The sequence below is a fragment of the Pan paniscus genome, chromosome 1 (assembly GCF_029289425.2).
Source record: "Pan paniscus chromosome 1, NHGRI_mPanPan1-v2.0_pri, whole genome shotgun sequence".
NCBI classification, from domain to species: Eukaryota; Metazoa; Chordata; class Mammalia; order Primates; family Hominidae; genus Pan; species Pan paniscus.
Window position 1 is genome coordinate 62,810,216 of NC_073249.2, and position 13,544 is coordinate 62,823,759.

Below are 13,544 nucleotides of genomic sequence, written 5' to 3' on the forward strand. Positions count from 1 at the left end.
TAACATAGAATCAGTGGGAGCCCTGAGCTTGTTTCCTGCAACTAAGCCTTCCATGTGGGGGTGAAGGGGGACAGTGACAGATCCTCAGGCATTAGATTCTCATAAGGAGCATGAACCTAGATCCTTCACACTTGTAGTTCACAATAGGGTTCATGCTCCTGTGAGAATGTAATGCCACCGCTGATCTTACAGGAGGTGGAGCAGCAATGCGAGTGATGGGGAGCTATTGTAAATACAGATGAAGCTTTGCTCCTTCGTCCAACTCTCACCTCCTGCTGCGGAGCGTAGGTCCTAACTTGCCATAGACCAGAACCAGGGGTTGGGGACCCCTGCTTTAAAATGATTATTACAAAAAAGATGCATATAGCAAAATAATTTCAAACTTGAGAATCTATCCTATTAGTAAAGGGTTCTTCAAATATGCTATGACTTCCCTTATGTACTCCAATATTTACAACATTTACTTTCAATAAAACATTATTTTGAATTCTGATCTCTAATTTACTCTTTTTTTTTTCTAGGTAGAAACAAACAGCAATTAATCATCATATTGATTCAATCATTATTCACATCTTTCAAGAGAATTACATAATATGTTCTGCTTTATCCATATTTACTTGACCTGTGCAGGATAATAAATAAAGTCATTTTTAAAGGGTCAATTTTACTTAGAATCATGTTTCCGTACATTGTACCTCAATCGTGTAAGGAAGGAACAGGATGTGGATCTGACAAGGAGGCAATCCAAGTGCAAAGCAGAAATTACAACCCTATCAATACATGCAAACTCACATCTAATAAATTCTGCATGTTTAAAAGTTGAATAAGACACTGGTAAAATCATTTTTCTTTTTCTTTTCTTTTTTCTTTCTTTTTTTTTTTGAGCAATAAAGCTTTTTAATCACTAGGGTGTAGGCGGACTGAGTCCGAAAAAGGAGTCAGCAAGGGGAGATAGGGGAGATAGGGGCGGGGCAGTTTTATAGGATTTGGGTAGGTAGTAGAAAATTACAGTTAAAGGGGATTGTTCTCTTGTGGGCAGGGGCGGGGGTAACAAGGTGCTCGGTGGGGAGCTCCGGAGACTTATTGTCCAGGAGAAGGAATGTCACAAGGTAAGGTCATCAGTTAAGGCAGGAACTGGCCATTTTCACTTCTTTTGTCGTTCTTCAGTTGCCTCAGGCTACCTGGATGTATACGTGCAATTAATAAGAAAAACAAAACAAAATAGTGGTGAAGTGTTGAGGCAGCAAAAATTTTGGGGGGTGGTATGGAGAGATAATGGGCGATGTTTCTCAGGGCTGCTTCGAGCGGGACTAGGGGCAGCATGGAACTAGAGTGGGAGAGATTAAACTGAAGAAATATTTTGTGATAAGGGGTGATATTGTGGGGTTGTTAGAAGGAGCATTTGTCGTATAGAATGATTGGTGATGGCCTGGATGTGGTTTTGTATGAATTGAGAGTCATTTTTCAATATACAGTCATGTACTGCATAGTGATGTTTTAATGATGAAACATATTTGCAATAGTGGTCCCCATAAGATTATAATGCTATATTTTTATTGTATCTTTTGTACGTTTAGATATGTTTGTTTAGATATGCAAATACTTACCATTGTGCTGCAAATGCGTATTGTATTCAGTGCAGTAACGTGCTATACAGGCTTGCAGCTTAGGAGCAATAGGCTACACCATATAGCCTAGGTGTATAGCAGGCTGTACCATCTAGGTTTGTGTAAGCACACTTTATGATGTTCACACAATAATGAAGTCACCTAAGGATGCATTTCTCAGCATGTATCCCCATTGTTAAGCAACATATAGCTACACATAATATTTTTAGTAAAACAAATTAGCTTTTCCTACCATGAATCATCTAATCCATTACCCAAGATTTCAGGATAATTGTGTCCACCCCCCAAACCCACACACACACAAAAATTGTTCTTAACAGACTTGAAAGACTTTTAAAGACCATTGTCTTCCCTGTGGCCACATTCCACACTCTCATAGTTTCCTCCTTACATTTGATGATAATCTCATGTTCCTTAATTTAAGGTCCTTATTCCTACATGGACATCAGTGGAAATTCTGAAGATCTGGGTAACCATTAGCTTTCATACAATGAAACCAGAGTTCCTAAAGCATTACTACCAAACCACTCTATTACCTCTTTTTTCTCAGACTGTCTAACTTTTCTCTTTTAAACTTCATTACTTTCACTACTCCTGTCTGAGCACTTCCCAGGTTTATAGCACCTCCTGTAAGTGCATTCATATATTCATTCATCCAAAAATGATTCAAGTGCCTAATGTGTGCCAGGATGGGTACACAATGGTAAATAAGCTAGTCACGTTATACTCCATGATAGAACTTACCATCCAACAGAGGAATCCCAAGAATGCAAGAGCATTCTGAAACACCCTAAAATTTAAAAGTTATAAATTGTCATAAAAGTCATAAAAGTCTCACTTGTTTCAATTGTTAGTGACCCAAAATAAAAATGCATTCTCTATTAAAGCCAGGAATTACTTGAGCCACATTTGAACTCTGTCCTGCAACAATATCTAACAGTTTTAACGTCTTAGTGAAAGGTCTCTCAAATTTCTCACAAAATTACATCATTCTCTTGTTTTCCCTCCAAACTCCACTTTGTCTCAATAACTTACGTAAATTGCAGTCTTTGTTTTCAAACATCAATACATGGTTTTCCAATGACATCATCCTGAGACTAACAACATTCTGAATTCAGCCATAAAAACTCCCTTCTTTTTTTCAGCTTTATCACTATCTCTTCTATGGAACTACCTTATTCATTTTCAAGTTGCACTCATGAATAAGCAACAATCAAAGAAAGCAATCAGCCAAAATCAGATAGATGCCACAGGAGCCACGAGGAATGGCTATTTTTAACACTAACTTCTAAATACAGATGGCAAACTAAAACACAAGGTCAACTTAGAGACAACTTTCCTCAAAGTATTGGCCAAAACAAACTAATTTCATCCAGAGAAATAAAGAAGCATAATCTTATCTGTGTTGCTTCTAAGCCTAGGCATTTCCATGATTCTTTTGAAGTGGGCTACTTTCCTTACACAAAACACTCTAAATTCTGAAGATTCTAGACCTTCCCACTTAAAATGGGCCACTATAACCCCAAACCACATTTGACACATTCAGTTATGAGTGACTGGCGCATTCTGAACTATCCTGAAACAAATGATCACTGCATTGATAAGCTCTACCTTTAGTATTTAAATAACAAGTTCATTTTGGCCAGTAAGTTCAAACAAATAAGTACGTTTGATATCCAGTTAAATCAGCTTCATAAAGCACATGATACACATTTAGTTAAATCTGGTCAATTATAATTAGAGTGAGAATATTTAATATTTATTTAGTGCTTAATGGGCCAGGAAGTATTTTAATATGTTTTATGCATTAACCTATTTAATTATAACCACAACCTAAGAGGTAGGTACTACATGTAACCCTGTTTTACAGATGAGGATGCACGGCAAAGGCAGAAAAAATAACATGTCCACCATCACATGGTTAATAAGTAGGAGAATCATGATTCCATCTTGGGAAGTGGCCATCTGACTCTGAATCTGAGTCAAAAGCAGCAGGTTGTGCCAGCATCTCTCAAACAACAACTCTGATGTTCTAGATTTTTGATTCCAACAAATACAATGTAACCCAGATTTTATCAATGGCAGCCCTAAAATTGTCTTTCTCCACCAAAAAACAAAGTTATAAAAGTTGAGTGATAAAATCACAGTCTAAGAAAGAGCTGAATTCACTGTAATTCAGCTTTCCACCTTCAGCAGATCCTCACTGCTTCTAAGCAATCATTGCATTCAACTCTACTTGACACATTAAAGCTGTGCCAAGTGTGACTTTCCTCAAGTCACCCTGCACTCCCCATTCTAGTCACTTTCCACAGAAGCAGTCTGTGGTAAGCTGCACCCACCTTTTCATTTTCAGTATCAACATTCTTGGTATCTCTACCTGCTAACTTTGCTTGCTAATGCTTCTGAGGAAAAAGCCAGAAGTTCCCTCTCAGTTCCCCATTACCTGGTCACGAACCTTCCATAACCCACTACTGTAAGTAAGATAACATCAGAACTCTTACATCTCACATTTCTGCTCTGCTATGGTCTCATCCCAGTGTACCTCTTCTTCCTTCATGAATGGATCATCTGTTCCCATCAAACTTGTCTAGGCACGGTTTCCCAAACATGCTCTGTCCTTTCTAGTCCAGTGCCTTCAAATAGGCTGTTCTCTTCACCAGGACTACCTTCTGCCCCTTTAGAGACCCAACCACCTCAACCACACCCTTTCTTTAAGGACATGCCTAAGCCATTGATGTCCACTGTCACCCGCAATGATCCTGCTCCCCCAGCCCTGTCTTCACCTCTCTGACCTTATCTCCTCCCGGTCTCCCTGCTTTTAAATGTATCAGAAAAGTAAGTTTTTTTGGTAAAATGGTAGTTATAGAATCTAGGTGGCAGTTATATGATGTTCACTGTATAAATCTTTCAACTTTTTCTATGTCGAACATTTTTATAAAATTTAAAGAATAATAATGCTTTAGAGAGGTCTCCTCTGACTATACAAATTTCAGTTGCCCACCAACTGTTTTCTGTTGCATACCTTTATTTTCTTCACAGTATTTCTCATTAGCTGATGGCGTGTTGATCATTCTTTTGCTCATCATTGCCTGTTTACTTTCCCTATTAGAATGCAAGCTCCCTGGAGAGTTCCCAGGATACTGTCTATCACCTAGAATACTGCCTGGAACATAACAGTTGTTTAATAATAACTTCTCAAGTAAATCAATGAATAGATACCCCATGATACTGCTTATTATTACCTGTCAGTTTACACATGAATGTATACTTTCCAAACAGATTCTTAGTTCCTTGAAAATTGTACTTTTGCGCAGTTTTTTTAATATTTAGCAACATTTTAGGAGCACAATAGAGGCTTACATTCTTCTCATATTAATAACACAATCTATTTACAAGTTAGTATCTTTAAATTATATAATACTATATAAATGATAGATTTTTATTCTTGCATTATTATCATTTAGCTTCCATATCTGTAAAATGAGAAGAACTGGAAGCTTTTGGGTGAAGAAGGCCAAATGAAAATAAGGTATTGTACTTATAAGTGCAAGCTAAACATTGGGTACACAGGAACATAATGATGAGAAAAATAGACACTGGAGACTCCAAAAGTAAGGAGAGAAGGAGAGCAGCAAGAGTTGAAAAACTACCTATTGGATACCATGTTCACTACTTGGATGACAGGATCATTAGAAGCCCAAACCTTAGTATCATGCAACACACCCATGTAACAAACCTGTACATGTACCTCCTGAACCTAACATAAAAAATAAAACAGGCTGGGTGTGGTGGCTCACGCCTGCAATCCCAGCACTTTGGGAGGCTGAGGCAGGAGGATAACTTGAGGTTAGGAGTTTGAGACCAGCCTGGCCAACATGGTGAAACCCCGTCTCTACTAAAAATACAAAAATTAGCCAGGCATGATGGCACGTGCCTGTAATCTCAGCTACTTGGGAGGCTGAGACACAGGAATGGCTTGAACTTGGGAGGCAGAGGTTGCAGTGAAGCAAGATTGTGCCACCGCACTCCAGCCTGGGCAACAGAGCGAGACCCTGTCTCAAAAAATAAATAAATAAAAATAAAAATAAAATATTTTTAAAAGAAAAGAAGTATTCTTTCTAGATCATAGAATTTTACAAATTAGAAAGGAGCTTAGACAAATTTAATCCAACCCTTCATTTTACAGATGAAGAAAATAAGACTCAGAAAGAAAGGATAACAATTCAAACATTCTGGAGAGCTATGAATGACAGAGACAAAACGAGGGTCCATTCTCTCAATTCCCAGTTTCGACTCCAAGTGAATAAAGCAGGGCCCTGGGAATCTGCCCATCTCCATTTGGAAGCTCCTGTTATTTCTCCAGCTGTCTCCTAGACACAGAAATCACTCTATGTTGACTCAGTATTAACGTTTGGATGACAAAACTATGAAAGAGTTTTTGCTAATACTATTTTGCCTTGAAGAATTTGTTTACTCTTCACCAAATCTAAGTGCTGTTTTTCCTCCACTGTGTTGCCATAACCATCTTCAAGGCTTACATCTCTTCTCTCCCATTGCTCCCTCACCAACTTCTCTCTCTTACAACCTCTGTAAACACTGTAGAAAGATCATCAGGAAGGCTGGGATTCCAAGCTGAGGGCAGAGGCTGGATAGCTGGGTGGCTGGCACAGGGCACTCCCACATGATCTGAGGAACAAGCAGGGGACTCTCCCCTTAGCCATCATGTTTACTTCTCTCCCAACTACCCCTGCAGCTCAAAGGATTATCATTCAGACAAAACTACAAAGAAGTCTGAAAACAGAGTAATGAAGAAAAGCCTGCTTGGACAACTATTTTCTCAGGCACACTAAAAAAAAATAGTTACATAATCTTCTTTAAATTCAGGAATGTGGAAAGCCTTTTTAGAGCCCTAGGGATTACACATCTAGCCATAGGAAATAACAGAGGAGAGGAAATGAATGTTGTCCACAATATCTTCTCTCAAAAACAGTCTTTGTATCATGGACTAAAGTGAAGAAAGAGAAGAAAAATGATTTCAGGAGGTCCAATCCATGCTTCCAAAGCCCTCAACAGACATTTACTGAGAGCCTATGCTAGCAACATGCAATAGCTAAGGCCTGAAGATTTTAGCCTTTGACCACCTCTACACTCTCTTCCCTATGATTCAGCAAAATGGATCTGCCAAGCCCTTTATCTTGCTATGCCCCAGCTTGCTTTCGTCTTTCAAGACTCTGGCCTTCAGCAATCTGTTCTGCCCAGAATGCTCATAACTACTTTACTGATGAAATCCTGCTCTTTTCTTAAGGTGTAATAACAGCAACAATGACAAGTAACATTTATATAGTGCCTAATATATACCAGAAACTGTTCTAAGCCTTGTATGTATACATATGCACATCTATATGTTTATAGTATCGATATATTTAATCACTTATTTTAATTACTTTATAGTATTAACATACTTTTAATCACTTTCAATCACTTATTGAATTATATGCTTAATATATAAACTAAATAACATGTCAGTATATACTGAACCATAAAATATATCAAATTATAATTAAATGTATTCATATGTAATATACATTATATTATATATTATCATATGCATGTATTATACATACATAAATAAAATTAACTTGCTTAATCATAATGATTCCCTTAGAAAATATTATTTCCATTTTACAGATGATTAAACTGAGGAACAGAAGAGTTAAGTGTTATTTTCCCAGAATAAAACAGATGGCAAGGAACAGAACTGGAATTTAAACACCAAACAGCCTGTCTTTCAATGCCAAAGTGTTAACCACAGTTCACTGTTCAACTTGTTCAAAATCAGCTACTGCTATGGAGGCATCCCTAGCCTCCTCTCACAACATAATCGTTCTTTATTCTGCCTTCCCATAGCACTCTATACATGTCTCATTGGTACTTATCTCACTGTCTGGGGATTTCTTTTTATCACACGTATGTATCTCCCTACTTCCACTTCTCATTTAAACCTTTACTCACCTCCTTCCCAGAGGGAGATAATTGAGGGAAGAACTTCCTGTACCTTATTCTCTATATTCCTTGAACAAAACACAATGGCTGGCACACAGCAGATCTTCAATAAATGTTTGTAAAAGGAATGAACGAAATAGCTTTAAAAGGGGTCGACAGAATTGTGGTGAGTGCATCTCTTGGCATGAGACAGAAGAAATGCTTTCTGCAACAGGTGGAAGCACCAAGGAGTGCATGGACCAGAGCATCCTCAAGGTACCTGGGCCATTCTGATTGCATGGACTAGTCAAGAAGCTCATTTGGGCTAAGTTGGTTTCTAAATAGGTACACATTCATTCCATGAATGTCATCTATGTAATTAATTCTGTAGGCACATTTAATCAGTATTTCAAGTTTCCTGACTTAGAGGATTTTAGTTTACAAGAGGAAAATGAAAAATTGAACAGTATAAATAATGTAGTCCCAATGAATACCATAGATAATTATCATGGAGACTCAAAGGAGGAAGGCTCATTTGGGATAGTAACAGGAAAGGCAACATGGAGAAGCTGAGATTTAAGGGAGAGGTAGGTTGAGGTGAATGGAGGGACTTGGAAAGTCATTCTAAAGATGCGCAGAAACACATTGTCTCTCCCAACAACAAGAAATTAGTATGGTAACCAGCCTTACACATACAGGCCCACCAGTTGTTTACATTTCTTACTACAAACTACTAAATTAGTTTCTTACAGAATTCAAAATCCAATGAGTTAATTCTATACAAAATTATTTACCTAAGGTTTCATTATTCCAAAATAAACTATCAAAATTTCAGAAATGCAGCAAACCTAGAAAGTCAAAGATAACAATAACCTCCCATCAATCCTTCTGGCCTTTCACTGCTTTGTCCCTATTTACTTGAGGATTCTCTGAGACAGAAATATTCCCCCAGAGAGATTTATTACTAAACATGTGGTTTTGGAATAGTTTGAATTTCCTAACATTTTCCATTGAGTTTGTTTACTTGTTCTCTCTCTCTCTCTCTCCCCCCAGCTCTCAGATTTTGCATGTCTTTTTATCCTCCCCAATTTTTTGTATTAAATTTTGCCATTAGAGTCCAAAGGCATTGCTGAATCCCAATGTCATCATTTAGAGCAACAAAGGAGATTAAAGCCTTAGTAGTGTTTGGTATAATACCTCAACCAAAGTTTATAGATGTCAGAATAATTTTTAAAATTAGGACAAAAAGTAAAAAGAAAAACAAAATTTTCTCTTTAAAAAGCAAACATTCTATAAACAAATAAATACAATTTTCCAATTGTTAAACCCAACTTCCCAGAATCAATAGACTTTATCTAACATAAGGTTGGAATATAATTCTGCAGTGTTACTTACTTGGTTGAAAATAAAAGGAACTTCTTTCTTCTCTCCCACCTTCATAGAAGATACAGTAAATGTTGCTGTCCCTAGAGTTTCATCCATGACATAATTGGCATCCATTAACGTAATCTACAGAGTAAAATGTGAAGCACAAAAATAAAATTTCCCATGGATCTTTGGAAATGACATCTATAATTTCCACCACATTTAAAAAAATGAAGCTCTCGAATGATATTTAAGAGTCCTTTGAAGATCTCAATATTTAATTAGTAACAATACTTTTATCTTTTCCTTTTTTTTTTTTTTGAGACAGGGTCTCACTCACCAGGCTGGAGTGCAGTGGCGGGATCTCGGCTCACTGCAACCTCCACCTCCCAGATTCAAGCGAATCTCCTGCCTCAGCCTCCTGAGTAGCTGGGATTACAGGCAAGCGCCACTACATCCAGCAAATTTTTGTATTTTTAATAGAGACAGGGTCTCACCGTGTTGGCCAGGCTGGTCTCGAGCTCCTGACCTCAAGTGATCTGCCTGCCTTGGTGCTCTGAAAATGCTGTGGGGTGAGCCACAGTGCCCGGCCAATCTTTTCCTTCTGAGTACTGTGTTTGCTATAAGATAATAATTTTTCACATTTTCCTGATTGATTTATTCAATTATCATGTTTTCAAAAATGAAACTTTATCTCCTCTCTACTTTGGAATATGAGAAAGATATTAATGTAGAAAATCGATACAAATATTTTGGGAAAAATTAATTTTCACTTTTTAAAAAGGCAATTTAAAATATTTTTATTCTGTTATACTGGGATTCTGTCCTTGATAGCAGAAAATATGTTTTCTCCAAAGCACGTGGGGAGGACAGCAGTTTTCCCAACCCTACCTAACTCCTGTATGTCCTGATAGACACTCATATTACTTGACAGACACCATTTAGATTCTAGTCTACCAAGCTGCCCAGTCTAACTCCAACTATAGCTAACAGGAACAAAAAGGCAGTAAAAGGACAAACTCAAGCATGTCTCTCAACATGAATCACAACCATCTAACAGCATCCAAATGGTTCACTTACCTCCAAAACATTTTCCTGATTAGGATCCAAAATAAATTCAAAGGTCTCATTCCACACAGGGTTTATGTCATTATTGAAATGTCTTGTTCTCTTCCTGCTGTCAGGGGTTGTAGAGATAAAAAGTTCCACATAGGGATCTGGAGTATCAACTACAGATAGTAAACACAAACAAGAAGGAGGTAGAAATGTGATTCATAGTTCCTAAATTTTTATTAATATATGTTGTCAGTTTATTCTCAATGAATCTGTAGTGATGTATTTAAATGTCTGAGACAAGATAATATACACGTAATAGAAAAACATCATAGGGTAGATACTTTTTACATATGTCGCTGTCCTTCATAATAGTCCTGTGAGAGGGAATTGTTTATTAAGTGATTTATTCAGAATTCCTCCATCTATCTAGAGAGGACAGGTTCACAGCAGTCAACATCTCAGTCAAGCTACTACAGGATGATAACAATGTCACCCAGCTAATGCCAACATGACCTTCACCCAGGACTGTGACAGTGACAAGATCATGGGTTTAAAGCTAGAGACAAATGCACAGACCTACTGTGAACTCATTTTTGACAAAGGTGCCAAGAACATACACTGGGGAAAAAACAGTCTCTTCAATAAATGGTGCTGGGAAAACTGGATCTCCATATGCAGAAGAATGAAGCTAGACTCCTATCTCTTGCCATATACAATAATCAATAAAAATGGATTAAAAATTTAAATGTTAAGATCTCAAAATATAAAACTACAACAAGAAAACATTGGGGAAAATCTCCAGGAGAACAGTCTGGGCAAAAATTTCTTGAGCAATACCGCACAGGCACAGACAACCAAAGCAAAAATGGGCAAATGGGATCACATCAAATTAAAAAGCTTTTTTGCACACCAAAGGAAAAAAAATCAACAAAATGAAGAGACAACCCACAGAATGGGAGAAAATATTTGCAAACTACCCATCTGACAAGAAATTAATAACCAGAATATATAAGGAGCTCAGAAAACTGTAGAAAAACATCTAATAATGTAACCAACAAAATGAGCAAATGATTTGAATAGACATTTCTCAAAAGAAGACATACAAATGGGAAACAAGCATATGAAAAGTGCTGAACATCATTAATCATAAGAGAAACGCAAATCAAAATTACAATGAGATCTCATCTCACCTGGATAAAATGGCTTATATCCAGGCAATAACAAATGCTGGCAAGGATGTGGAGAAAAGGGATCTCTTGTATAATGTTGGTGGGAAAGTAAATTAGCACAACCACTATAGAGAATAATTTGGAGGTTCCTCAAAAACCTAAAAATAGAGCTACCATATGACCAAGCAATCCCACTGCTGAGTATATACTCAAAAAAAAGGAATCAGTATACTGAAGAGATATCTGTACTCCTGTGTTTATTGCAGCACTATTTACAATAGCTAAGATTTAGAAGCAACCTAAGTGTCCATCAACAGATGAATGGGTAAATAAAATGTGTTACAGATACACAATGGAGTGTTACTCAGCCATAAAGAAGAATGAGATCTCGCCATTTGCATGGATGGAACTGGAAGTCATTATCTTAAGTGAAATAAGCCAGGCACAGAAAGACAAACAGCACATATTCTCACTTATTTGTGGGATCTAAGAATCAAAACAGTTGAACCCATGGAGGGGGCAGAAGGATGATTACCAGAGGCTGGGAAGGGTAGTAGGGGGTTGGAGGGGAGGTGGGGATGGTTAATGGATACAAAAAAAACACAACAGAAAAATGAATAAGACTTGCTATTTGATAACACAACAGGGTGACGATAGTCAATAATAACCTAATTGTTCACTTAAAAGTAACTAAAAGAGTGTAATTGGATTATTTGCAACAAATCATAAATGCTTCAGAGGATGGATACCCTATTCTCTATGATGTGATTACTTTACACTGCATACCTATATCAAAACATTTCACTTACCCCATAAATATATACACCTACTATGTACCCATAAAAATTAAAAAGTAAAAGTAAAAAGTTAAAAAAGAAAAAAAATTGAAAAATACTTAAAAAAAAAAAGATTATATTTGTCAATGTTAGAAAAATCATCCTGCTTACTTTATCAGATAAAATAGTGGAAGTCATTGTGAGAAGAATATTGTTTATTGTTATAGAGTTGCCTTGTATGGTTGTACAGGTTGTGCACTGAACAACTTTAAGGGGTGGCACTCATATTAAAAATCAACATGTATTTATTATGGCAATATTCAGATGGAAATGAGGTGTCTCTATGAAGCAACAATTTTTTCTTTTCCTTTTTTTTTTTTTTTTTTTTTTGAGACAGAGTCTTGCTCTGTTGCCAGGCTGGAGTGCGGTGGCACAATCTCAGCTCACTGCAACCTCGGCCTCCTGGTTCAAGCAATTTTCGTGCCTCAGCCTCCAGAGTAGCTGGGATTACAGGCACATGCCACTATGCCCGGCTAATTTTTGTATATTCAGTAGAGACAGGGTTACACCATGTTGGCCAGGATGGTCTCGATCTCCTGACCTCCTGATCTGCCCGCCTCAGACTCCCGAAGTGCTGGGATTACAGTCATGAGCCACCATGCCCGGCCAGTAACGGTTTTTTTTAATTTCACATAAATACCCACTTGAATCAGGGTATGATATGTGTGCCCACTGAAATAGAACAAAACAATTGCAAATAAAGAAATTATTTTAATTTCCTCCCATTACATATACACTTAGCAACAAAGCAAGTGACCCAAACTGTGCAAGTATTGATCACTCCTTTTTTAGGATTCCACCGAATCCTTTAATGTCTTACAGCACTGGACACACTATACTTTATGGATGAAATTATACATCTATCTGTCTTTTCCTACAAGACTATAAACAACTTGAGGGCAAAGATCTTGTCTTCCTCAGCTGTACATCTTCAGAAGCTAACAACAGAAAGCGACAATTACAATATTTAAGGTTTCCTAACCTATTGACTTGACTTTCCCGTTTAACAGGTGCTTTTCCATGTGGCCATTATAATTAATAACAAAAACAACAAATAACTAAGTAATGACTACAGGGATCTGTGTTAAGTACTTTACACACATTAGTCTCATTTAAATCACAATCGCGCTATAATGTAAGTACTTTATTTTAGTGTTAAAGTAACAGGAACTGAGAAATATTAAGCATTCTGTCCAATATCACATAGCTAATAAGTATCAGGTCAAGTTCTTGAACCTGGGTCATTTGACTACAACAATCATTCTCTTATTACATCATGTTCCTCAGTAACAAAAATTAGATTACAGGGTATGGATTCTGTGGAAAGAGGAGCTGGAATTAGAGGAAAAGAAAGAGAGGGTGAGCGCAAGAGTGAGGGAGGGAGGGGGGAGAGAAGAAGTACAGAGGTCTAAACAAAAAGATCCAACAATTGAAAATAAAGGAAAAGCAAAAATAATAGTTTCTGACCTATTGATTGGGTTTCCCCCCCAAAAAAATTTAAATAGATG

The 13,544-nt window shown here is 37.2% G+C and overlaps 1 protein-coding gene across 3 annotated transcripts in view; it reads right to left on the reverse strand.

Moving 5' to 3' along the window:
- Window positions 1-13,544, reverse strand: part of PLA2G4A (phospholipase A2 group IVA) — a 159,612-nt gene that overhangs the window by 85,105 nt on the left and 60,963 nt on the right. For all 3 annotated transcript variants that reach the window (XM_003815590.5, XM_063598290.1, XM_055110376.2), the window contains exons 4-5: window positions 10,056-10,204; window positions 9,006-9,119 (exon numbers count right to left, since the gene is read on the reverse strand). In XM_003815590.5, coding sequence (XP_003815638.1) covers window positions 9,006-9,119; window positions 10,056-10,204 — 263 coding nt within the window. The remainder of the gene's footprint in view (window positions 1-9,005; window positions 9,120-10,055; window positions 10,205-13,544) is intronic.